General features: G+C 38.7%; 1 protein-coding gene across 2 annotated transcripts in view; it reads right to left on the bottom strand.

Moving 5' to 3' along the window:
• Positions 1-22,562, bottom strand: part of GPR156 (G protein-coupled receptor 156) — a 58,223-nt gene extending 35,661 nt beyond the window's left edge. For both annotated transcript variants that reach the window (XM_069472678.1, XM_069472677.1), the window contains exons 1-2: positions 22,467-22,562; positions 22,150-22,286 (exon numbers count right to left, since the gene is read on the bottom strand). In XM_069472678.1, coding sequence (XP_069328779.1) covers positions 22,150-22,286; positions 22,467-22,562 — 233 coding nt within the window. The remainder of the gene's footprint in view (positions 1-22,149; positions 22,287-22,466) is intronic.
• Positions 22,563-27,281: the final 4,719 nt, after the last annotated feature.

The raw sequence follows: 27,281 nt of genomic DNA on the forward strand, positions 1-27,281 counted from the left end.
GGATTAAGTAGGGTATAAGATGGGGCCCCAAGAAGTTACACTTCTAACAAGTTCCCAGGTGATGCTGCTTCTGCTGGCCCAGGTCCCACATTTTGAGAAAAGAGTTTATGTGAAAGGATGGATAGGAGTTTTTCAGGTGAGAAATGAGAAGAGTCATGAAAAATGGAACAGCATGAGCAAAGGCATGGTGATGAATGTGTATGGTATGCTTGAGGAATGGCCACTCCCTTGTATGGCCAGAGCACAACTTAATTTAAAGGGGAAGATAGGAACTCGTACATTAGGGCAAGACTATAAGATGCCTTAGATGCTTACTTGAGGACTTGTGTAGGCAGTAGAAATCTGTTTTAAAATTAGATTGTGTTTGGGAAAAAAAAATGCTCGCAAGAGGGCAGTAGCTGAAAAAGTGGGCAAAACTAGTTAGGGGACTACTGCAATAGACCAGATGAAAAGCAAATTAGGACTATACTTGGGCAATGGAGATGAAAAATAGGAGACAGATTTGAGAAACATTCCAGGGGTTAAATATCTAAGACCTGGTGATTACCTGGATGTGTAGGAAGACAAAGGAATCCAGATTGGGAAATAAATGGATGGTAGTGCTCTTAATCAAGATAGGAATTACAGGGAGGGACAGCCAGATTGGTGATAAGATGTGAGACTGGGTTTGTTCACTAAATCCAAATGAACTGTGGAAAATCCATATGGCTATATCAACTATGAAGTTATAAAATGGGATTAGAGAGAGGCAGAGCTGGGGATATGTCATAGGAGAGGTTAAAACCAGGCGAAGGGTGTAGTTATAAGAAGTTAACCAAGATTAGAACCTAGGGTAATATCAAAATTAAATGGGTAGGTAATTCTGGAGCCAGTGAAAGCAGCTGATAAGAAACAGAGAGGCACTGTCTAGGGGATGGACACGTTTGAAGCTCTGACTCGGGGAGGGGGGGCAAGGGCAATATACGTAACCTAAACTTTTATACCCCCACAGTATGCTGAAATAAGAGTAAAAAAAAAGAAACAGAAAGGTAAAACCGTCCTGCTAGACGCTAAGAAAATAGAAGGTTTCAGAAAGGAGGAACAAAGAAGATGGTTAACAGTGTTATATGTCTTAAAGGCTAAAAAGAATGAGGTCTAAAAAGAGATCTGTTCATTTAATGACCTTGGCAAGGAGTCAGATGTAATGACCTTTCAGTAGAGTCAGAAGAATGAGTTGAATAATGAATTGGAGAAGAGAAAGTTGTGTTGACTGGTGAAGACTGCTCTTAAGAGGCTTGGTGGTAGGGGGAGGCTGGGGCTGTGACTTCCGGGAGGGGCATGACTCAGAGAAAAAATTCTAGAGGCCTTCAAAAGTCTCCAAACATCAACAGTTTACAGCGATTAATCAGTACTTATTCCGTCTACCTGACTTGAAATAGGCAAAACACAGAAAACGATTTGATCAACTCCTACTGATCTATTCATGGTAGGCAATTTGAGCAGGCTAATCACTCTGGTATCTTTCACAATAAATTCAGAAGCACATAATTAATTAAGTTTATTGTCTTCTGGTACCTGAGCACTCCCTGTGCCCCTTATTCTCAGCAGAAGATCCTATTCTAGCTTTTTCCTTTTTATAGACTTTAAATAATCCCTTTACATGTTTTGGACTCTTCAAAAATGTTTCTCAAAGTCTTTTTTCCTATTTTGTACCTAGCTTAACATATTCTGTGGGTTCCCTGCTTTCCTCTGGGAAGCCTTTTACATTCTTTGAGAGTTGTGTTTTTCCCTCCACAATAACCACTGTGACTGTCACATTTTTATGTACTTGGATTTTTTTTTTATTGTCAGTTACTTTTTTCCTATGCTTCCAATAAAGTCTCTTAAAATAGTTTCCAATATTTTTATGACTTTTCTCCTAGATAATACTCATTTTTTTTTCAGTTTCCTCAATGAACATTGAATAATTGAGATTAATTTTCTGGGCTTAGGGATTTAATCATGTCATGATCAGTCACGTTTATTGGCTCACCCATGGTTACCTCATAAAATCAACTCCTAGTCACTTGGGAAGAACCACAGTCACTTGGGAAGAACCACCACCTATACCATTTTCTCTAGGTATAGGTGGTTTGAAACTTCTATCATAGGAAAGTTCATCCTATCAAAAATCCTAATTAAAAAGCTCACCTCTACCTGTTGACCTGATTAGGCACTTTACAATTCACATTTGGGTCAAGTCTCTCATTTTTAATACTTGGCATAATTTCTAAGTTTCCAAATCTTTACCATTTCTGTATTGTTATCATCAGCGTAGTCTTGTAGTCTTTAGCAAAGGTTCTCAAACATTAGAATTACCTGGAGATATTTTTTTTAAAAAAACTCTTGTCTGGAATTCTTATGATTTCATGCCTTAGATTTAAGTCTTTTATCCATCTTGAGCTAATTTTTGTGAGTGGTGAGAGGTGGTGAGACGTCCTATTTCATTCTTCTGCATGTGGCCATCCAATTTTTTCAGCACCATTTATTGAATAGGGCTTCTTTCCCCCTGTAAATCATTGTCTGTTTTGTTGAAGATCAGTTTCTTGCAGGTAGATGGTTTTATATCTAGGTTCTCTGTTCTGTTCCATTGGTCTATGGCTAACTGGTGAAGCACATATGTGCACAGAGGAAAGTAAAACTCAGTGGAAATCAACCTCAGGGGACAAAAACCTACTTAATGGGTACAATGAACATTATTTGGGGGATGGGCACACCTATAGCTGGGACTGAAGCATTACAAAAGCACCCATGTAACCTAAAATATTTGTACCTCTTTAATATTTTGAAATAAAAAACAAACAAACAAACTGTTGCCTGGGTCCTACCCCCAGATACTATAATTTATCTGGTGTGGGGTAAAGCCTGGTATCAGGATTTTTAAGAGCTCTCTAGGAGATTCTAATGTGAACCAAGTTCGAGAACTACTAAGTATACTCCTAAGACAATCTAATCTTAAAAACTGTCAGCCAGGCACAGTGGCTCACGCCTGTAATCCTAGTACTTTGGGAGGCAGAGGTGAGAGGATAGCTTAAGGCCAGTAATTCAAGACCAGCCTGGGCAACATAGCAAGACCCTGTCTAGAAAAATTTTTTTTAAAAATTAGCTGGGTAAGGTTGCACACACCTGTAGTCCTAGCTACTTGGGAGGCTGAGGCAGTCGGATTGCTTGAGCCCAGATTTCAAGGCTGCAGAGAGCTATGATGATGCCACTACACTCCAGCCTGGGTCATAGAGTGAGACCCTGTCTCTAAATAAATAAATAATTTTTAAAAATATAAAAATTGTCAAAGGATTTGAATGGACACTTCTCCAAAGAAGATATACAAATGGACAGTAAATACATAAAAAGACACTCAACATCATTGGTCATAAGGGAAATGCAATCAAAACCACAATGAGATACTACTTTATGCCCACTATCATGGCTAGAATTTAAAAGGCAGATAATAACAAGTGGCGATGATGTGGAGAAATTGGAACCCTCATACCTTGTTGGTGAGATTGTAAAATGGTGTAGCCATTTTGGAAAACAGTTCTGCACTTATGTTAAACATAGAATCATCATATAACCTAGCAATTCCACTCCTAGGTATATGCCCAAGATAAGTAAAAATATACATACACACAAAAGTTCATAGCAGCATATTATTCATAATAGTCCCAAAGTGAAATCAAACAAATGTCTATCAACTGATGAATGGATAAACAAAATGTGGAAGATCCATACAATGGTATATTCAGCTATAAAAAGGAATGAAGTAATGCTTTATGCTATAACATGATCCAATCTATAAACATTATGCTAAGATCATGCTGAATGAAAGAAGCCAGACACAAAGGGCTCCATGTTATGATTCCATTCATATTTCATATAAAATGTCCAGAACTGGCAAATATACAAAGACAGAAAGTAGACCAGTGGTTGTCAGGGCCTGGAGAGAAGGGAGAATGAGGAGAGACTGCTAACAGTAGCAGTCTTTTGGGGGGATGATAAAAATGTTCTGGACTTAGTGATGGTGGTTACCCAACCTTGTGAATAGACTAAAAACTATTAAATTGCAAACTTTAAAAAGCTGAATTTCACGGTATGTGAGAAATATATCAAAAGAAAAAAAGTAAGTGTATTCCTGTTGTTATCTTGTGTGTCTGTGGAATTCTTACTCATGGATATTTAAGAAAGACTCCCCTTGCCAATAAGAAGAATTTCTATTCTTATTATTGTTTGTTGTATTGTTCATGCAAAACTAGGCCACCTCCTTTCTTCTGAGAGCATAAAGCCTAGGGCAGAGTATCATAGGGTGTCAGAATGCAAACACTTGACTTTAGTCATCTTTACTCAAGAAGGATATGAGGAAAATAAATAAATTCTAGAGAAGGAAAACTGGAATGTCATGGTCTCTATTGAATGAGGACAGACCATTCTGGAGCTTGGAAAGGAGACAGTCAATGAGGATGCGCTCAAAACCCGTTAAATCACAAAAAGATCTTGAGTATGGCAGAATGAAATCCTAGAGTACTTGAAAGAGAAGACACCATTTAGAGGTTTAGATATGCAAATTTAGGACATAAAAAATAAAGTACCAACTTCACAAAACACATGGTAATTTAAGGGTGATCATTTTCCTCCAAGAGATGGCATAAGCAATAAAATACAGTTTTAAGGAAATGATCCCCACATAGATTATTTGACCAAAATGAGTTACTAATAGGAGTTTTTATTTCACTGTTTTGGGAGATGGGCCTAACCACTAAGTTGACATTCAGAGGATTAACCTGCCTTCTCAGACTAAGATGCTTGGTATCACTGCTAGAGACAGAAAAATTCTCAGAATTGAGGCTCAAATGGTGGCCAAAGAGTTGAGAAGAAAAGTTTAAATTCGTGGGTCTAGGCAGACCCATAAGACTAAGGAGACACATATGGCAGATGTTGGGAACGTGGAAGTAAGAACAAGCAGTGGAGACACAGGGATTGATGACGCAAGGATATCCAAAACCAGGAGATCACTCTGAGGAAGAGAAATACAGAAAGAGTCAAGAAATGAGTAAACTGTGAGTGGGACTCACAGTCTATCATGTAGGGTGAGGGAGTGCAGAGAATTCTCAGAGGTCCCAGTGAGTGAGGGGTGGTGCCAGAAAGGCCGAGGCTAGCACAGACATCTAAGGCCAAGATCTAGGGTTCTGGGCAGGTGATAGGTCACCAAAAAGGCATGAACAGACTCTGGCTGCTCCTCTTTAGCCACTGCCCGGGGCACACTGACTGCTTTGGGGAGTATGGGGAGGAGGAGGAATGAAAATAGAGAGACCAGGCCCAGGAAACTTACACTGGATTTTGGGGCTGACTGCCAACATCCAAAGGGGCATGGCTACTTTGATTTCCATCCAGGCTGGAGTCAGTATCCCATGGTTGCATTGGTGAAGTCAATAGCTACACTGTGGGGATACTTGGGGCCCAGAAAGTGTCAGTTATAGTTTGAAGGTTGTAGTGAGGCCTGCTGTAAAATGAATTTAGCACTAGGTAAACCCAGAGCACTTACTTTCTTGTGCCTAGAGCCAAAGTATGCCAAGGTTCTGGCAGACAGTTGTGAGTTAAGGAGGGCCAGTTACAAAAAGAAGAATATAGAGGTTAGAAGACTATCAGTTCTTTGCAATCCTAGGCTAGACAGCCATAACACTGATCCAATGTGAAAATTTTCAGATGGGAAATAATTGTTAAGATAGTACAGAAACCATATTACCTGTTTCTTTTCCTTTCTCTCTTTCTTCTCCTTCTCCTCCTCTTTCTTTTTTGAAAGAGTTTGGAGTATATAGGTACAGATGTATAGAAAAAAACCATGTTTCTAGAAAATTATACTCACAGATAAGCTTCGCTAATCTGCCATTTCTTCTGTGCTGAGGCATGTTTTCCAGCAAACAAAACACGCTAATAAATCTATCAGGGGCAGAAAGGCAGTGGGGGACAGCTGCAGCCACACCATCCAGGAGTGACAATGATTAATTCTTACATCTGCTCAGCCAGATAGAAACAAAGGTCACTGTGCATAGATTAGCATCCTGATCACCACATCCTCCCAACACACACACACAGAGGGAGAGAGAGGGAGGGAGGGAAAGAGAGAGAGAGAGAAAGAGAGAATCTTTCACCATTTACAATGGAAAAATTCAAAAGCCTGAAAAATGTTTACTATTTAACCAAAAGAAACAAAAAAAGCAAGCTTCTCAGTGGGATGGTAATGGAAGAAGGCATAGAATAGGATCAGGCACTGATTAATGTCAGATTACTGGCTAAGCTTGTTAGCATCCAAATTGAGTGAAATTTGGATGCTCAGTTACATTTACAAAAGCAAAGGGAACAGGAAATTTAAGATCAAATCCTGATGCAGTAATTTGATCAAAGTAAGAAAGGCTATTATGGTGAAACAGTTGAACACATGTGAACATTTGGTGTATTATTCTGCTTGGGCTGCCACAACAAAATACCACAGGCTGGGTGGCTTAAACAACAGAAATTTGTTTTCTCACAGTTCTGAAGGCTAGAAGTACGAGATCAAGGTTTTGTGAGGATTGGTTTCTGGTGAGGCCTCTCTTCCTGGCTTGTAGACAGCAGTCTTCTTGCTGTGTCCTCACACGGCCTCTTTTCTGTGCATGCAGGGAGAGAGAGCTTCAGAGTCTCTTCCTCTTTTATAAAGATGCCATCCTTATTGGATTAGTGTTCCACCTTTATGACATAATTTAACCTTAATTACCTCCCCAATGGCCCTATCTCCAAATATAGTCACACTGGGGGTTAGGGCTTCAACATATGAATTTTGGGTGAACAAATTTATTCTATAACATTTGGTATTATATACAGAAGGTATTTGGAAGTTGACTCTTTGTTCTCATGTTCAATAGTCCCCTGAAGGCATTGCCACTTCTATTCATAAGTCCTATAATTGTAGATCCCTGAGAGATTGGCTTTGAAAAAAAAAAAATCTTGGGCCAGGAAATGTATTTTTTAAGTGCACAAATTACAAATGTATAGCTCAGTGAATTATCACAAAGAAAACAGCTATGTAACTATAATCCAAATCAAGAAAGAGAACATTATAATAGCTCAAACGTCTTCCTCACAGTTATTACCCTTTACTTTCTCCCTAAAGGTAAACCACTATATTGACTTTTAATACTATAGTTTAGTTATTCCTGCTTTTGAACTTTATAAAAGGTAATCATACAGTGTAGGCTACTTTGTAGTTGGATTTTTAATTTGATGTTGTTTGTGAGATTCATCCATGTTGCTGGGTGTAACTGCAGCTTGTTCATTTTCACTGCTATATAGTATTTCATCCCAAGAACATACCACAATTTATTTACTCCTCCCTCTACTGATGAACATTTAGGTGATCACAAATAATACTACTATAAATATTTTCATACATCTCTTGGTAAAAATGTGCACATATTTCTACTAAGTATAATTTAGAAGTAGATTTGCTGGCTCACAAGGTATATGTGTTGTTAATTTTAGAAGATAAGTCAAATTATTTTCCAAAGTGGTTGTACCAATTTGCATTCTCACCATGAATAGATGAGAGTTTCATAGCCTCACATCTTTATCTTATCATTATCTTTAAAAATTTAAGCCAACCATTGGTATGTATCTCATACTTTTAATTTGCATTTTCCCAGTTGTACACAATCACTAATCTCCTTTCTGTCTCTACAGATTTGTCTATTCTGGCCAATTCCTATAAAGGGAATCATACAATATGTGGTCTTTTGTGACTGGCTTCTTTCACTTGACATAATGTTTTCAAGTTTCATCCATGTTGTAGTGTGAGTCAATACATCATTTTAATTGCTGAATAATATTCCATTGTATGGATATACCACATTTCATGTATCCATTCAACAGTTGATGGACATTTGGGTTGTTTCCATTTTGGGGCTATCATAAATGATGTTGCTCTTAACATTCATGTGCAAATTTTTACATGGACATGTTTTCATTTTCTTGGGTAGATTGCTTGGAATTTAATTGCTGGGTCATTTGGTAACTGCTCTATGTTTTACATTTTGAGGAGCTTCCAAACTATTTCCACAGCAGCTGCACCACTTTATACTTCTAGAAGTACATGATAGTTCTGATTTCTCCACATCCTCACAAACACTTGTTAATTTTTTTATTACAGCCATCCTAGTGGGTGTAAAGTGGTATCTCATTGTGATTTTGATTTCCCTCATGGGTAATAATATGCCCATTGGCCATTCATATATCTTCTTTGGATATTTCCATTCAGATTCCTCACCCATTTTAAATTGGTTTATTTGTCTTTTTATTATTGAGTTGTAAGAATTCTTTATATATCTAGATATACGTCCCTCATCAGATATATGATTTGAGAACATTTCCTTCCTTCTGTAGGTTCTTTTCATCTTCTTGATGGTATTCTCTGAAACATAGTTTTTAATTTTGATGACATTGAATATATCTATTTTTCTTCTGTTTCTTGTGTTTCTTGTGTAATTTAATTGTGTACTTTGATAAACACAAGTTCTTACTTTTTCCACTATTATCAAAGGTGCCATAAAAACATCTTATATAATTCACTTCTGCATTTATAGTAAAATTGTCAATTATATACTTCAATATCCACAATAAAAAGCTGTGTGTGGCCGGGCGCGGTGGCTCACGCCTGTAATCCTAGCACTCTGGGAGGCCGAGGTGGGCGGATCGTTTGAGCTCAGGAGTTCGAGACCAGCCTGAGCAAGAGTGAGACCCCACCTCTACTAAAAATAGAAAGAAATTATATGGACAGCTAAAAATATATATAGAAAAAATTAGCCGGGCATGGTGGCGCATGCCTGTAGTCCCAGCTACTCGGGAGGCTGAGACAGGAGGATCGCTTGAGCTCAGGAGTTTGAGGTTGCTGTGAGCTAGGCTGACGCCACGGCACTCACTCTAGCCTGGGCAACAGAGTGAGACTCTGTCTCAAAAAAAAAAAAAAAAAAAAAGCTGTGTGTGAGAAATATTTTCAGAAAAAATATTTTTAAAAATTTTATCTCTACTAGTAAATTGATATGTATCCTTTCAGATGTTTCCTTTTTGTCTTGTCAGGAAACCCAAAGAAAACATTTTAAACTTTTGTTGAAAAAAATATTCATAAGAAAAAATGCTGGCCGGGCGCGGTGGCTCACGCCTGTAATCCTAGCACTCTGGGAGGCCGAGGCGGGTGGATTGCTCAAGGTCAGGAGTTCGAGACCAGCCTGAGCGAGACCCCGTCTCTACTAAAAATGGAAAGACATTATATGGACAACTAAAAATCTATATAGAAAAAATTAGCCGGGCATAGTGGCGCATGCCTGTAGTCCCAGCTACTCGGGAGGCTGAGGCAGTAGGATCGCTTAAGCCAAGGAGTCTGAGGTTGCTGTGAGCTAAGCTGACGCCACGGCACTCATTCTAGCCTGGGCAACAAAGTGAGACTCTGTCTCAACCAAAAAAAAAAAAAAAAAAAAAGAAAAAATGCATATGTACAAATGTGTAATTCACTGCATTTTCAAAAACTGACACAACTGTGAAACCAGCATGCAGGTCAAGAAACAAACATTATCAGTGTTCCAGAAGCCTTCCTCTTGCTTTCTTCTGGTCACTATTCTCTCCTTTTTCATCCCTCTTGACCTCCAGGGTAACTACTATCCTGACTCTGACATCTTACATTAGCTTTGCCTGTTCTTGTGCATTATACACAAAAAGTGTATAATCTTTTTGTCTGACTTTTTTTGCTCAACAGTATTTTTGTGTAGATATCAAGAATATCCACAAAGACCTATATTGTGGCATGCAGTTGTAGATTGTTTATTCTCATTGTTGTGTAGTACTCAATCATTAAGTATACCATGATGTATTTAGACATTACACTGTTGATGGTCATTTGAGTAGTTTACACTTTGGGCCTACAACAAAGAGTGCTGCTAAGAATATTCTAGTGCATGTATTTCGGTGAATACATGTATGCAATTTTGCTGGAATTATTGGGACCAAGGTTATGAATATATTCAAGTTTAGCAGATACTACTAAACAGTTTTCCAAAGATTGTATCAACGTATACTCCCCCAGCAATGCATGAGAATTCCAGTTGCTCCACAATCTTCCCAACACTTGGTTTTGTCAGTCTTTTTGTATTGCAGACATTCGAGTATGTAGTGTTACCACATTGTGGTTTTTATTTGCATTTCTCTGATGACTAGTGAAGTTGAATCCTTTGTCATTTGTTTATTGGAGCTAACTGGATATGTTCTTTTATAAAGTGCCTATTGATATTTTTTGCTCATTTTTTTTAAAAACCTGGGTTTTTCTTACTGATTCCCAATTCTTTATCATGGATAAAAATTCTTTGATGATACATGCATTGTGCATACTTCTCCCAATCTGTTACTTGCCCTTTTCCTTAGTGGTGTCTTTAATGAACAGAAGTTCTCAATTTTAATGTAGAGCAATTTAACAATATTTTCCTTTATGAATAATACTTTTTGTATCCTGTTTGGCATGTTATCTTGTCCTAAGTTCATGAAGATATTCACCTCTATTATTTTCCTGAAGTTATGTATTTTGCATTTCTGTACTTCACCTGGAAGTAATTTTGCTGAAGTAGGATTCAAGTTACACTTTCTCCCCATGTGGATAGCCAGCTGACCCCACATCATTTATTAAAAACTGTCTATATATGCTCAACTCCTTCTGGATTCTCTCTTTTCTGTTCCATTGGTCTATTTGTCTCTCCTTGTCCCAACAGCAGACTTAGGATGTCTTAATTACTAGCTTTACAATAAATCTTGATGTCCAAAAGGAGAAATCCTCGTATTCTCCTTTTTGTCTGGGCTCTTTTTGGCCCTTTGAATTTCCATATAAATTTGAGAATCAGCTTGTCAAGTTTCACACACACACACAAAAGTTCTTGGAATTTCTATTGCAGTTGCATTGAATCCCTATGTCAATCTGGGGAGAAATGATATCTTTACAATATTAGGTCTTCTAATCAACAAATATATTTAGAACTTCTTTAATTTCTCCCAAAAATGTTATATGATTTTCTGTATAGAGATTCTACATATCTTTTCCTACTGTATTAGTCAGGGTTCAATAGGAGGTATACGGATTTGTAACAGGCAATTGACTTATGCAATTTTGGCGACTGGTTAAGCAGTCTCTGTAAGGCTGTTGTCTCCACATGTGATACTAGAGCTTGAAATCAACAAATCAGGCAGTCAGGAGGGACAATCAAAAGATCAGAGCAGGCTGGACCCCCTGTGAACAGACTGAAACCCCTGTCAGTTATTGCCTCTGATCTAGGCAATGAGGATATCTTGCAGAAGCTGAGACCCTTTGTCATGGAGCTAAGCATACACATCTGGCCCAGGAGTCTGATGAGTTCATCGTGGGTCCAGGGGAAGGTAGAGCAAGGCAGGCCCAGCTGCTGCTTCAAGCCAACTGGAAGAATCAGCAGATTTGCAACAATGTGTGTGCTACAAAATGGCTGAAACTTCCAAATCTAGAAAGAATCTCCCTTATGGTCTGTCTACCCTAACTAAAAAACACAAGAAAGAGGATTCTGGGATATGTAGTTTGGCCTAGTCAAGTCGACACATTACAAAGCCATTACAAGCAGGTATTTTACATTTTTTTTGGCTGTTGTAAATTATCTAAAAATTTCTTTTAAAAACATTACATCAAGTTGGTGTTTATATATTGATCTTATATCTAACAACTTTGCTGAACTCAACTTTTTAACCCTTTTATTACAAAATAAAACATAGATATAAAAAACCACTGACAAGAAATATCACTTACGGAATTATTATAAGGTAAATATCCTTATTACCACTCAAGACCAGAATTAAAACTTTGCCAGCCAACCCAGAAACATTTCCATATATTCCATTCCAATCACATCCCATCCCTTCTTCCAGCAGTAACCATGTCCTGATTTTTACTGTTATCACTTCTTGAATATCTTTATGGTTTTATCACCTAAGTGTGCATACCCAGACACTACTGTTAGACTTGCCCATTTTCTTTCTCTTTTCATTTTTTTTTTTTGAGACAGTGTCTTGCTCTGTTGACCCAGCTATAGTGCAGTAGCGTCATTGTAGTTCACTGCAACATCAAATTCCTGGGCTCAAGTGATCCTGGTGCCTCAGCCTCCTGAGGAGCTGGGACTATAGGCGTAAACAACCATGGCCAGCTAATTTTTCTATTTTTTGTAGAGACAGATTCTCACTCTTGCTCAGGCTGGTCTCCAACTCCTGACCTCAAGGGATCCTCCTGCCTCAGCCTCTCAGAGTGCTAGGATTACAGGCATGAGCCACCGCGCCCGGCCCATCTTGCTCAATTTTGATTCTACTCTGAACAGTTTTTCCTCTATATGGGACCCTATCTTGGAAAGGAGCCCCAGCAGGTTAGTTTAGAAACTTCATGGCAGCTAGACTCTCCATCCCTTTTAGACCTTCCAGACATGGATCCCTCACATTCACCCCTTATTGGATTTCAGCTGCTGAACTCAAATTGCCCCAGCCATGCTTTCCAGCGAATACCTTTGGGCTATTTTGGGCTCTCTGTTCTCAGGTCTGGCAGATATATGTTGCTTCTCTCTTATTTCTCCTGCACAGACACAAATAACACTTCTTATGGCTATTATTGGTGGTTTGTCCCCAACTGGTTATACTTTGAGGCTTACAGAAGCACCGTGTCATCTAGTTTCCTGGAAATGCATTTTGATTTGTTGTCCTTGGAGTTTTGCATTTTCTATCTAGTTGCCCTGTCTGTTTTTATGTGGAGATTCAGGAAGATCTAAAACCTATGCCACCATTGCCACTATCACCTTCCCAGAATTTCCTGTCACTTATTGAGTGTAATAATTTATATGAACACTCTTTTGAATTCTCTACACATACAATCATATTATCTGCAAACAAGTTTTTTCCTTCCTTTCCAATATTTAATCAGTAATACCTCCTAGTCTTTCAGTCTATTTTTTTGTTTGTTTGTTTGTTTTTGTTTTTTATCTTCAGTTTTTATTATGTAGCCCATGCTCTCTCCAAGTGTATACAAGGAGTGCCATTGGCAGTAATTACTGGTTACTTTCAGAACCAAATTTCTCTTGGCTTAGATAAAGAAGGGTGCTTCCCCTTGAGGCAGCCTCTCCTGTGTACTGCCAACTTCATGGTGTCCCTGTGGCAAAGAATGCAGAGCATGGGAAGAATCCATGGCACACTGCTCTGCTGGGAAACACGAGCCATGGGAGACATGGAGTTGGTGCTCACCTACCAGGCATGAGCAGAAGGGAACCAAAGAGGACTCCCCCAAACCTTTCCAGGGATTCTTAAATTCCATTTTTAGCCATTTATGTACATTAATTAAGGCACCCCAAGGAGTGGGACCTTACTTATGTAGCTCTTTTAAATGTTAAAGGTCTATTCTCAATATATCTGCTAGATTTCCTGTTACATGTCAGTCAAGTTATATCATTCCTCAGCTTCCAATCCTACAATGGCTCCCACAACACTCAGAGTGAAAGCCAAGGTCATTACACTGCCCTACATGAGTCCACATGGTCTGCCCCCCATTACTTCCCTGACCTCATCTTCTCCTGCTCTCTGCCTCACTTACTCTGCTCCAGCTACACCAGTCTCCTTGCCTTTCCGTGAACACTAGGTATGTTCCTACCCCAAGCCTTTTTCATTTTCTGTTCCCTCTGCCTAGAATGGTCTTTACTTAATGACCTGTTTTTTATATCTTTTAAGTCAATTCTCAAATGTTACCTTCTTAGTGAGGCCTTCCCTGGTCAAATTATCTTCAATAATAGTTACCGCCATGACATTCCCCATTTACTTTCCCTGTTTTACTTTCATTTTATGCTCTAATCACTAATATTTCATATGTTTTATAATTTATTTTGTGTATTGTCTGCCCACCCCTCTATAAAGCAAAGTCCATGAGGAAAGTAATTTTTGCCTGTTTTGTTCTTTGATGTAACCCCAGCATGTAGAACAATATCTGAAACATTGCTGGCCAAGTCAATAAATATTTATTGAAATACTAGGTACACTTGTAAGAATCTGATTATGAGAAAGCCTTCTAAAAGTACAACTCTCTGTGGTTAATAGTGCATCAAGAGCAGACAGCTTTTAATGGTATGGTGAGACTGAAAGGATAGCTTAGAATGAAGGGCCACAATCTGGAGGGCTGGGAATCTGGGGCTTTGGAGGCCATGCTTTGAGTTCCCGGGGGAAGCAACCACCAGGAGGGAGAGAGGAGAACAATGGAAAGCAGCTGCTTAACTATGGCACAATTTTATGTAGAGTTAATACTATATTAAAACAAGTTGAAGAATAAAAGCATCTGTCTTCTAAGAAATTATCTTTATCATCATCATCTACTACATTCTAGGCCAGTTAATTTGTTCATTCAGGAAAAAATGTGCCATCCAGGCACAATGGGAATGCAAAGATGAGTAAACTCAAGGAGCTCATTATCTGGTAGGGAGACAGAGCCCCCTCCTTCCAATCCAGTAAATGCTGTGAGCATTTATGATGATGGGATGGTGACAGCCACATCATAGCAGTAATTGTGCAGAAAAGGGTGTGACCACTTCATCTAGGGCTGATATTAATTTAGGCCTGATTGCAGGATGGACAAACAGCATCAGAAACTACTTGTATGCATTAACCCCAATCCTACCTCATTAACTTCCACTGACTCACCCGAATTCCATCCCATAGCCAGTACCCAAGAAAGTCCTCATCCCTGCTCTTGGTCCTAGATCTCTTCGCCTCACTTCTACTTTGTACCTCTTTTCCCGTGCCATTCCTGCTTAGCTATAGCTTCTGGCTGGGTGGTACAGCACCTATTTCTGGCTCTATTCCCAATGTCTGGAATTGACAATCGATACAATTTTTCCCTTCTGTGAACCTTAGTTTCATTTTTGGATGAGGCCTTGCAGGATCTGCTCCTGGCCACTCTGCTTCATTCAGTCCTTGGCTCTGGAAAACTACGCCAAAACTGAGCTATATGGCCAGTATTTATTCTAGGCCTGACTGGCTCCTCTTCTTCCTTCTTGGCCAGTAACCATGAAACCAGGGATTATAGAGAAGGCCCCAGACATCCTTATAGGGCACAATAGTGTGCAAACTTTCTTTTGGCCAAAAAGATCAGTACTACTTTCTTTTCTTTCCAGTCACCCTCCCTTCAGCTCCAATTACTCCAACCAAAAAGAGGACAGGCCTGAAACAATCAATATGAAAGGAGTACAGCTCCTATCCCTACAGCAAGGCATTATTTTTTGAAAAGCTATTTTTTTTAAAAAAAAGAATATACTTTTTTGACTTGCTCATGTTTTTCTACCCATATGATGCATTCAAAGCTCCTAGGAACCCTCAAATCACATTTTATACAGTGTCCTGAGCACAATAGGTATTTAGCTCAGTAAATATTTACTATTGATATTGATAGATAAGTTTCACTTGGATGATAATATAAGGCTTTCAGGAATGGAAAGAATAAAGAAAAGATGAGTCTAGCTCTCCTCAAAAGCATGGAGATCTTGAGGCCTTTTATAATAATGGAAAATAATGTGAATCCTAAGGAGTCAGAGAGATTCTGAGAAGGGTATAACAAAAACATGTTTGAGAACCACGACTCATGTAGTATGTTGTATTTTCTAAAGGCAGAGAAGACGAACATGGCAGGGTACATGAAAGTATGAAACTCAACTCTACCAGATGCAGCCAGAGGGGCTAGATGAGGACCCTAGCTGGGAAGGAAGTTGTGGTGGAATGAGGAGGCCACAGGGATGGACATTCAGCCATTCACCAGTGTCTGGGTCTCTGGCTGCCATGCCAGCCCAGAGTACAGGCAAAGGTGGCAGGTGCCTCCATGCACAGTTAGTTCCCAGTGTTGGAGGAAAACCTGCCAGAGGCCCTAAACACCTCTGTACATTCTTGTTAAGTATGCCAAGTGGCAAGGCCCTGACTGCTCTTTACCCAGGCTATTTCTCAGGTTTGTGTTTGCAGTGAGCAACCTTGAGGGATCAGGTAGCATCTCCCCCTAGACAAAGAATAGGCTTGTCACACAACTCACTATAAAAGCAGTGGCTCTGCCAGGGTCAGGGTTCCTCTCCTTGACTAGCAGCTCACCGTGTGTGTAAGCATCCAGCATGGGCCCTTCATTGTCCTATAGAACTCAAGGCTATGGGAACCAGCACAAGCCCAACATAAAGCTCTGACTTGTTTTTGCCATAAGTAAGGAAGTACTTGGTCTCTGAACCAGGAATCTTGTGCCGTTTGCTAATTCCCACGAAACAGTATCAGGCTAACTTGTTAACTTGAAGGAAGGTAAAAACTCATACCCTACACAATTCTTGTTACTCAAAATTCTTGATTTCCCAGACAGTAAAATCCCAGATACTACTGTGGGAATGCCACCTTTAATTCTGAGAAGTAACAATTATCATCTACAATCATTATCACCAGTGATAGTGAAAGAAGGTCTCAGGATAAAAGGTAGTCCTTTAATTGAACAAGTTTAGCTTAATGCAGAACTTACAATATTGCCCTGATTTTGTGCACTTCAGAGGAAGAATTAGAAGAGCTTCCCTTTAGGCCTGAAATATCTGCTTTGTTCCAAGAGTTAAGTTATTATGGTCCTTAGTAAGCTGCATAAGAAACCTAACAAAAAGAAAACATTTCCCCATATCAATCATTAATATCTAGCAAAGTTATCAGATGGATTTAAGGACACCTAGCAGAGCCCTTTGGAAAAGGACACTAGATATGGTGTATTTTCCCCCATGAGAATCTTGTCAGAAAAATAAGAATGTTTGAATAATACATTTTAATAGGTTTATTGAGGTATAACCGACATACAATAAATTGCACATATTTAAAATGCATGATTTGGTAAGTTTTGATATATGTATACACTGTGAAATAACCACAATCAAGGTAATGAACATATCCATCACCCCCAAAAGTTTCCACATGTCCCTTGGTAATCTCTCCTTCCTGACTCTCTTCATCAACCCCACCCATCTGTAGGCAACCACTGATCTGCCTTCTGTCACTACAGATAGTTAACAGTAGATTAGTTTAATTTTCTAGATTTTTTTTTTTTTGAGACAGAGTCTTGCTCTGTTGCCCCAGCTAGAGAGTGGTGGCATCTCATAGCTCACTGCTCGTTTTTGCATTTGGATACACAATTGTTCCAGCACCATTTGTTGAAAAGACTGCTCCTTCTCCACTGAATTGCCTTTGTACTTTTGTTGAAGAGCAATTGACTATATACATGTGACTTTATTTCTTGAGTCTATTCTGTTCTGTTGATACACTAAAATATGCCTACCTTTTTATGTCTATCTTTGCCCACTACCAAACTGTCTTCATTACCGTTAGTTTTGTAGTAAGTCTTGAAATCAAATGGTCCTAGTCTTCCAAATTTATTCTTTTTTAAAGTTATTTTGGCTGTTCTAGGTTCTTCATATTTTCAAGTGAAATTTTAGAACATGCTTGTTGATTTATTTAAAAAAAAAGGGAATGTGACAGTGATTGAATTGAGTCTATAGGTCAATTAGGGGAGAATTTACATCTTAACAATGTTGAGTCTTCCAACCCTGAACACAGTATCTCTCCATTTATTTAAATTTTTTTAACTCTCTCAGCAATGCTTTATAGTTTTCAGTATATAGGTATGTCATATTGTTTGTTAGATTTATTCCTAAATATTTCATACTTTTGATGCTATGGTAAATGATATTGCTTTTAATCTGACTTTTCAATTGTTTCTTTTTAATATATAGAAAAACCGCCAATGTTTAATAGAAGTGTTGAAAGTGGACATTTTGTCTTCTTTCTGATCTTTTAGAAGGCATTCAGTCTTTTACCATTCAAAATGATGTTAGCTATAGGTTTTCTTATAGATGCACATTATCAGTTCTTTTCTATTCTTGGTTTGTTGAGATTTTATCAAGCATGGATATTGAAATTTGTCAAATGCCTTTTCTATATCTATTGAGATGATCACATAGTTTTATTTTTTAGTTGGTAAATATGGGGAATTGTATTGATTGATCTTGGGATATTAAACAAACTTGCACTCCTGGGACAAATCTCACTTTGTCATGATGCATTATCCTTTTAATATTTGCTTGTACTCAATTTGTTAAAATTGTGTTTAGAATTTTGGATCTTTGTTCACAAGGGTTATTAGCCTATAGTTTGTCTGGTTTTTTTTTTCTTTCTTCTTCTAATGTCTGTTAGATTTTGATATCAGGGTAATGCTATCCTCATAGAGTGAGTAAGAGAGCAGTTCCATAATTTTTAAAAAGTGTTTGAGTTGAACTAGGAATATTTCTAAGGCATAACTTAGCTCAGGGTCTCGTAAGAATACAGTCAAGGTGGCAGCCATGGCTGCAGTCCTGAAGGCTCCACCCGGAGAGTACCTGCCTCCAAGCTCATTCACATTGCTGTCAGCAGAAGATCTATGTTGAAGTTCACTGACATAGCTGTTAGTAAGCACCACGTACTTGCCGGCTGTATGCTGGAAACTTAAGTCCCTTGCCATGTGGGCCTTTTCACAGGGCAGTTCACAACATGGAGCTGGCTTCTCTCGGAGTGAGTGAGTGGAAGAGTGAGAGAGATCCAAGATGGAAGCCACAGGTTTTGTGAACTAATATCAACAGTGACATCTCATTAATAAGAAGGTTGGTAAGCCCATACTCAAGGAAAGGGGATTTCATAAGAGTGTGACTACAAGGAGGTGGGAATCACTGTAGAACATCTTAGAGACTGCCTACTACAGTGTTTACAATATTACCTTATTATCCTTCTCAGATCTGCGGAATCTATAGGGATGTCACCTCTCCCACTCTTTATTTGGGTAATTGTATCTTCTCTCTCTTTTTTCTGATTAGTTTGGCTAGAAGATGATCAATTTTACTGACCTTAATAGTCAGCTCTTAGTTTTATTGATGTTTTTCTATTGTTTTTCTGTTTTCTATTTTATCAATTTCCATTCTAACATTTATTATTTCCTTTCTTCCTTACTTTGGGGCTCATTTGCTTTTTTTTTTTTTTTTTTTTTTTTTCCTATTTGTAAAGTGGAAGCTGAGGTCATTGATTTGAGATCTTTCCTCTTTTCTAATATGGAATTTAGTGCTCTAAATTTCCCCCTAAGTACTACTTTACTGGCATCCAAAAATTTTATGTTGTATTTTCATTTTCATTCAGTGCAAAATACTTTCTAGTTTCCCTTTTGATTTTTTCTTTGATCACAAGTTAAAGTGTTCTATTTCATTTCTGAATATTTCAGGATTTTCCAGAGATCTTTCTTTTATTGACTTTTTAATTTTAATTTCATTGTATTTAGAGAACCCACTTTATATGACTTGAATCCTTTTAAATTTAATGAGACTTTTATGGCACAGAATATGATATACCTTGGTAAATGTTCCATGTGTACTTGAAAAGAATATATATTCTGCAGTTGTTGGGAGAGGGTAATATAAATGTCAGGTTAAGTTGGTTGATAGTGTTCAAGTTTTATATATCTTTACTGATTTTTTTGTTGAAGATGACATTTAAAGTTTTTATCAAAATGCAATATCTGCAATTGAATTTAAACATTATTGTATTATTTTTATTTTGTTAAAATATTTTTCTTCCTCTTGCATGCACATATGTGTACATACCTACACACAGATACCAGAACTGGAAGTAAATAACACACCTGATCGTGATGTTGCATCTTTGAACAAATTTTGTTGTTCAATAAAGCACTTTTAAAACTGGGTTATTTTATCTTTCCTTGTGTAATCTTACAAGCTACTTATTTGTAAGATGTGTTTTTATTCACGATGCATCTTAACGATGCATTTTATTCTTTATGCCAAGTCATACTCCCACTGCAAATAAAACAGGCAGCAAAATCTTTAATAGGGTGAAAGAAATATAGATGTTTCTAGTATAATGCTGTGTACAGGTGTTCTCTCTTAACAGAATATATAAATGCTTGGTAAGCCTTGCATTCTGCAAAATTGTATATAAAAATAATGGGTTGAGGGAAAAATAGGATGAAGCCATAACACTCAAAACATTTAACTTTGTAACCAGAGTGCTAATAAAATAATAATTATTTCTGCTAAAACACTATCACTCAGTAAATATCCATTATCATTTGTACCCAGGATTGCAACTGACTTCTGCAGTTTTAAATCTCAAGATATAGATCCTCAGGGGCATTCATCTCCAATCGATAATACTGTCACCAAAACTAAAACTCTGCTCTGGATCTGTGCTTTCTTCAACAATCAATTGAAGTCTTTGAACATAAGGCAAATGTCTTTTCTGCTTCTTCATCTATTTCTACAGCTTCATGTTGTAGGGAGGACAACAGTTCTTGAAGCCATTAAACCAGTCAGCAGTTGCCCCAAGGGAAGTAACTGCCATAGTATTCTTAGCTTAAGGCTTCCTTTTTTAACTTTGAGAAAGCTTGTCCCTGAATGCTTTAAAATATTGATTTGCTGAAGAAGAATTACATATAAAACAATGACATCTTTTCTTATACCAACTGTCACCAACTGAGTATTAATTTGCATGACAGAAATGTGTTGCAGCTGAAAAGGCTGTGCTCCATGGTTCTCTAACCTTGAAATACATGATTTTCCTAGTTATTTTCTTGGCAGCAGCCACAGTTGGGATTTAACTCTCCTTCCTCCTAGGATCACTGAACACATATTTACTGGGCACCTATTATGTTCCAGTCTAAGCTAAATACTGGAGATGGTGGTGAGCATGATAGGACAGACAAGGTCCCTGTGTCCACAGACTTTACATTCTGGTGGGGGACATAGATGACCAACAGGTAAATCAATAAATATGGTAATATCAGATTACACTTGCTATAAAGAAATTAAAACAGGGTGAGGGGATATGAAATGAATGAGGAGATGACCACTGGGTAGAAAGGCTGCTTCTCTGAAGACATGACGCTGGAGCTAAGACCTATAAGATGAGCAGGAACCAGTCATGGGAGAATTTGGGGAAGACTGTCAGGCAGAGGAGCAGTATGGGCACAGTAAGTGCAAAGGCCTTGAGATAGAAGGAAGCTTAGTGTGTTTGAGGAACAGAATGAAAGGTGGCTGGGCAGCCTCTGGAGTATGCTCCAGATGGAGTGCCACACGTCACCATTATGCTGAGGCTGACCTAGTGACCAAGTCACTGATGCTTAACGATTCCATGTCCTCCATGCCTAAAATGGCAAATGGCACTTCAAAATGCTACTGACTGATTCTCATCTGCATGGCAAATCCATAGGCAATGGAGCATAACATGCCTGGTCACCACTCAGTATAAGGCTTGGGTGGGCTGGATGAGTTTGGCCAGTCTGAGGACATTGTTCCATCCAGAAGTCAGCAGTGGGCTGAGGAGAGAGGGCTGGAGCAGGGTTAATCAGGGGGCAGCCCAGGAACTGAGGGCAGAGTGTTGGGGTAGGAGACACAGGATGGGCCCTGAGGGAAGGATAAAATTGCAGCCAGGGCAAGATTCTACAAGTTCCTTTGGGAAAAAAGTCACCATTGTGCTTCTTTTGACAGGCCAGGGGCCATAAAAACTTCCCCAGATGATCCAGTGACTTTCTAGCTGCCAGAATTGCCTAGCGAATGGCCAGGCAGTAGGATTCATTGCTTTTGTAGAAACCTTAACACACCCTGACTGGCTCCACTTTGGTGTCTGCAAACTTTTATGTTGCTTTGGAATCTTTCTCTACATGGTCTTCATTTTTAATACAAATATCTCCTCTTCTCAGAAGGACAAGCAGGACATGTATTTCCAGGTTTTGGTGACGATAGAACAGTTCTCTTCTTTGGATGCCCTTGCCATAGTTTGCACAACACTGGGCTAGATCTTTCTCCTTCTCAAGAAGGAACCTTACTGCAAGGCTAGGGTTATATTTCAGGGGGAACTTCTCATGTAGCTTAATGCCACAGTGGGAGACCTGCTTTGCTAATACCACTAGCAGCTTGTAGTGCCAAATGATACGAGCAGTCTGGGCTTCATGACTCGGGCTATGGGCAGTGAGAAACTGCGCATGGGGCTGCTTACCTGTTCTTCCTGCAGCGAATCGTGAAGGCAAGAAAGAAAAGTATCAGCAGAAGTCCGCAGCTGAGAAAAGTCCAAACAACACCCAAGAGGACAGGAGATAATGAAGAGATGGTCTTACTGCTGTGGTGGGAAGATGTCTGAGGACAGAACAAAGAGAAGCTGTTAGGAATGAAGGATCTTCTGTAGATCAGCCAGGAACTGCCCCATCATCACCAAAGCTGGGAAATACATGGCCTGCTTGGGCAGTTCTCCCTCCCCTCCCTTCCTCTGTCCATGCATGTCCGAGCAGTCCTGACACCCCATGGCTGCTCACTTACAATTGTTGTCCTGCAGAGATCATGAAGGGGTCTCCGATCCAGCTCCTGGCTAGGAAAACTGTCACAAAATTCGGAGCAGTTTATTTCAGGCTCCATGTCACCGCATGCCGCTCTTGGTGTGTACTTATTCACAGTCTTGCTTCTCCACTGGTAGGGATGCAGATCTTTGACTAACACACAAGAGCAGCTCAAATCTTTTCTTCAGAGGCCCCATTTTGGTGCTGGCTCCTGGCTCAGAATCCGGAATGGACAACTCATTCAGGTGGAGGCAAAGGGTTATTTCACTAGGCTCCTTCATCAGACACCCTCCAGCATCCTTCAGCTGGCCCCCTGCGGCCAGTGCACACCACGGGGGTCAAGAGTGGGCCTCTCTGTAACCATCAGGTTGCACACAGTGATGGCTCCGACTTACCACCAGGTGGCAGTCACTGCTCCAAGTACTTTCATGCCGGTCCCTAAGAAAGGGAAGCAATTAAACCTGTTAAACAAATACACACATGGTTTATTACAGAGATTTTAACATATTTTATACATTTTAATTATATAGTTATATACATTATTATATATATTACAAAGGTTTTAAATATGCTATATTTCAATACAATATATTTTAAGCCATTATAATAAATAATACTTTAAAAATAAAGATAAAGCACATTTAAAAATTTCTGGGTACAAAGCTCTATAGTCCCTCTCCTCAGATCCTTTTTATGGTCCAGCACAGTAAAAACTTTAGTTTAGACTTGTGAGGCACATCTTCCTTTTTTCCCTGCTGGGAAACTCTCTGTCCTTCCAAGGCTTTCCATGCAGCTCATGGCTTCCCCTCTGTGTGGTCCTGGGTGAGGCTGGGCACGGGGGCCTCATGCTGTCTCCATACATGGTCGGTCAGTCACGTCAGCTCTTGTTTTCTCAGTGAGTAGAGGAACATTCTATGTCCAGTCAACTGAGGTCGCAGAAGGGCACCCAAGCCCTTTGCAGTTTTTATTGTTTTTAAACTATTAGACTAATAGGAGTGAGATAGGCTACTTTGGCAATAGAGAAAGAAATTGAGGAGCTCTGGGAATTCCCACAGTGTGAGTGGCTAGAGGATGGTGTTTATTTCACTCAGAAAATGCCTGCAATATGAATACTGTGCTCTAAAAAGAAGCTCAGCTTTGTAGAACAAAGGTAGAAAAGCAAAAAGGCTCAAATTAGCACCGGTAGAAAACATAGACATATCCCTAATTCTTTAAAGAAATAAGTCCCTTAATAGAGAAAATAGATTAGAAATTTTACCAATGGGAATTTAAAATAGGATGCAACTTCTGCTTTGTACTTGTGAAACAGCTTAGCACACTTTTCTTTGATTATGGAGGAAAATTGGGCAAGGCAAAAAAATATCAATTACTATTATTTCAATAGCCACTGAACATAGGGCCCATGTTTAAGCCAAAACAACAGTGACAGGTGTAGAATGCTATCTTTGGATTCTGTGTGCTTAGACACAAACAATATAGCACCAGGTGCTGCCCATTCATTGGCCTCTCATATGTTCCTGAATTATTTACCAGGTTCATTACAATAAAATCCTCAGAGAACTAAAAGCCACTATCTCCTGTGAAGACATTTAAATTCTTGATAGTCTGGTCAGATTACTAAATGCAAAATTAAGAAGCAAATATGAAAACCTATTTGCATTCTAATTTGGTCCATATTTTAATTGCTAAAAAGACTTTTTTTTCTTTTTAAAAAAGTTACATTCTCTATTGTGCCTTCTAGCACAGAGAAATATCACAAACCACAGGGAGGACTATATTACATAAGGGATTGGAAGAAGATGTATTTTTCCTATATTGTAATCACATTGTCAAATAAGTACACTTACATCTGAACCATTATTAATTTCATGTTTTATTTCCTTGTACTATACGGAAGGAATATGTATGTATGTGTGTTGATATGTACACGTGTATATATAAAACCTCATTTTGTTCTCACTATAGCAGTGTTGTGTGCCATAAAAAACACCATTCCTCATTTTCAAATAAAGAAACCAAAGAGCAAAGAAGTGGAGAACCCTCTTTGAAATCTGCAGAGGCAGGAATCTAGGAGTTTACTGGGTCAATATCCTTCCGGTATACTCTCCACATGCGGCAGACATGCAGGACTGACCTCTCCCAAGAAGACTAATGGCTTGTTGGGTTTCTCCAGCTTTAGTTACAAGAGCTACACTTCTGTTTGTTCCCTAGAGCATGGAACACTATGGTGTATCTATATCAGTGGTTCTTAACTATACAATTTTGCACCTTCAGAAGACATTTGGAAATGTCTGGAGACATTTGTGGTTGTTAAAATTGGAAGAAGGGTGCAATTCACATCTAGTAGGTAGAGGCCAGGGATGCTGCTAAACATCCTACAAGTCACAGGATATCCAAAGAACAAAGAATTATCTGGTCCTAAATGTAATAGTTCTAAGATTGAAAAACTCTGGTCAACACTGTGGATTCCAGAAGAGCTGACAGTCTTAAACCCAAATAATCTTTGAGGGATTCTGTGAGCATGATGGGGTTGTCATCTGAATAAAGTCCTAGGGGATGTAACTCTGACTTAGGATAAGTTTCTGAGTATATTCTAAAGGTCCCCTTGGATAGGCTGGCATGGAACTTTGAATGCTAGGCCCCCACTTTAGTGCATGGATATCCAGTGTAGAAACTTTATATACCATGATACAGAGCTTCCACATGGGGCAGGCATTCAACTCCCAAGTTGGCACACATTCACAGAGATTCACACATGACAAGCTGGTGAAACAGTTATGGCTCAGTTATTGAGAGCAAAGAGTTAAATGGTTTCAAAGAGTGTTGAGTGATTGGAAAAATGGATGGGGAATAGGCAGAGAGGGTAATGGTGAGACATCTGACCACAAGATAGATACAGAATCCAAAGCACAATGAGAAAGGCCTGCCAGGACCCTCTAAAAGCAACCGTTGTACAATGTCCCCACACTCAAAGTCTCTAGAGGTAAACTGTTTATGTCACAGACAATAGTAGGCCCAAGGCCATACGTAGTAGTGCTTGCAATTTATTTGATAGAGATTACAGAATCCTTCCAAGTGATTAGGATCAGGCAAATAGTTACTGCATCAGTTACACTACACACCCAAGTGCAAGATGGTCATTTACAGATTCACAGCTCTCAACAGCCCGACATCTTTTCCACAAAATCTCCCTTATTTTTCTACATATTATTTGTGACCATTGAAAAACTAGTCATACAACTACTGTCTTTTAACAAGTTGTGTTGCAGTTGGTCGAACTTCTGCTTCTGTCCTTGAAGAATTAACTATTGTGGGAATTGCTTTCTCCTGTAAATAACTTGAAAACCAGACAAAACATATGAAACAACTCTTTTCAGGCATTGGACAACACACTTCATAGGACTCTGGTTTCTAAGAGATACTATCTAGAGTCAGTTTCCAGGTCACAGCACATGCACGGAAAACCAAACAGAACCTTAAAGTCTTCCTGAGGTAAGTAAAATAGATTGGAGTTTCAGGATGTTGACATGGGTAGATTTTGTGGGGCAGAGTATGGAAAAGAGGGAGGTACAGTGGGGAAAGCACTTTGGAAATCTGCAGGAGATCTCCTCAGTCTTTTACTGGGTATGAATATGGGCATGACTAGGAGGAAAGTACTTGAAGTTGCAGAAATAACCACTGGTATGTAGTAGCTGAAAAATTCCCAGAGCTCACACAGGCCTGAGACTACTTTGTGTTCCCACCAGCCAGGGTGGAGAGACCCCACAGTATACAGGACAATGGATAGAATCCTTAGAAAAACCATATCTTAACAGTGAAACTAAATTAATTCAAGACTAGAGCCTACTCTGGATCTGCCCAAATATTGTTTAAAAGGAAACCTCAAAGGATCAAAGTGATCCATAAAGAGTTCAACAACATAAAATTCAAAATGTCCAACATCCAATAAAAATTGCCAGGCATTCAAACAAACAAAAAAATTTGACCCACGACCATAAATTAAAAAAAAAATAGATCAATAAAAACAAACATAGAAATAGCAGAAATGATATAACTATCACACAGGACCTTAAAACAACTATTATAAATATGATCTAGGATATAAAGCAAAACATGAACAAAATGAGGAGAGAAATAAAAGACATAAAGAAGACCCAAATGGAACTTCTTGAGATAAAAATATAATATCTGAAATAAAAACATACCAAATTAGACATTGCAAAAAGAAATATTAGCTAACTCAAAGACATGGCAATAGAAATTATCCAAAAAGAAGCATAAAGAGAAAAATAATTGATAAAAATAAACATAGCCTCAATGAACTACAGAACAATAGCAAGTGGCCTAACAAATGTGTAATATGTGTTTCAGAGGAAAAGGGGAGGAGAAGGAGTAGAAAAAATATTTGAAAGAAATAATGACCCAAATTTTTTCACATTTGATGAAAAGTATAAACCTACAGATCCAAGAAGCTCAACCAATGCCAAGCAGAACAAACACTAAAAACAAAAACAAAACAAGGCACATCATAATGAAACTGCTAAAAACCAGCAATAGAGATAAAATTTTAGGAGCAATTAGATTATGTACAGAAGAACAACAGTAACATTACAGATTTTTCATCAAAAATTATGCAAGCCAGAAGAGAATGGAATGATATCTTTAAAGTCCCGGGGGGGGGGGCAGGGGGGTGAATCAACCCAAAATACAGTACCCCCTAAAAACGTCTTTTAGAAATGAAGGTAAAATAAAGACATTTTCAGACAAAATCTGAGAGATGTGCACCATAAAGAAATGT

This window comes from Eulemur rufifrons, chromosome 7 (assembly GCF_041146395.1).
Source record: "Eulemur rufifrons isolate Redbay chromosome 7, OSU_ERuf_1, whole genome shotgun sequence".
NCBI lineage: Eukaryota > Metazoa > Chordata > Mammalia > Primates > Lemuridae > Eulemur > Eulemur rufifrons.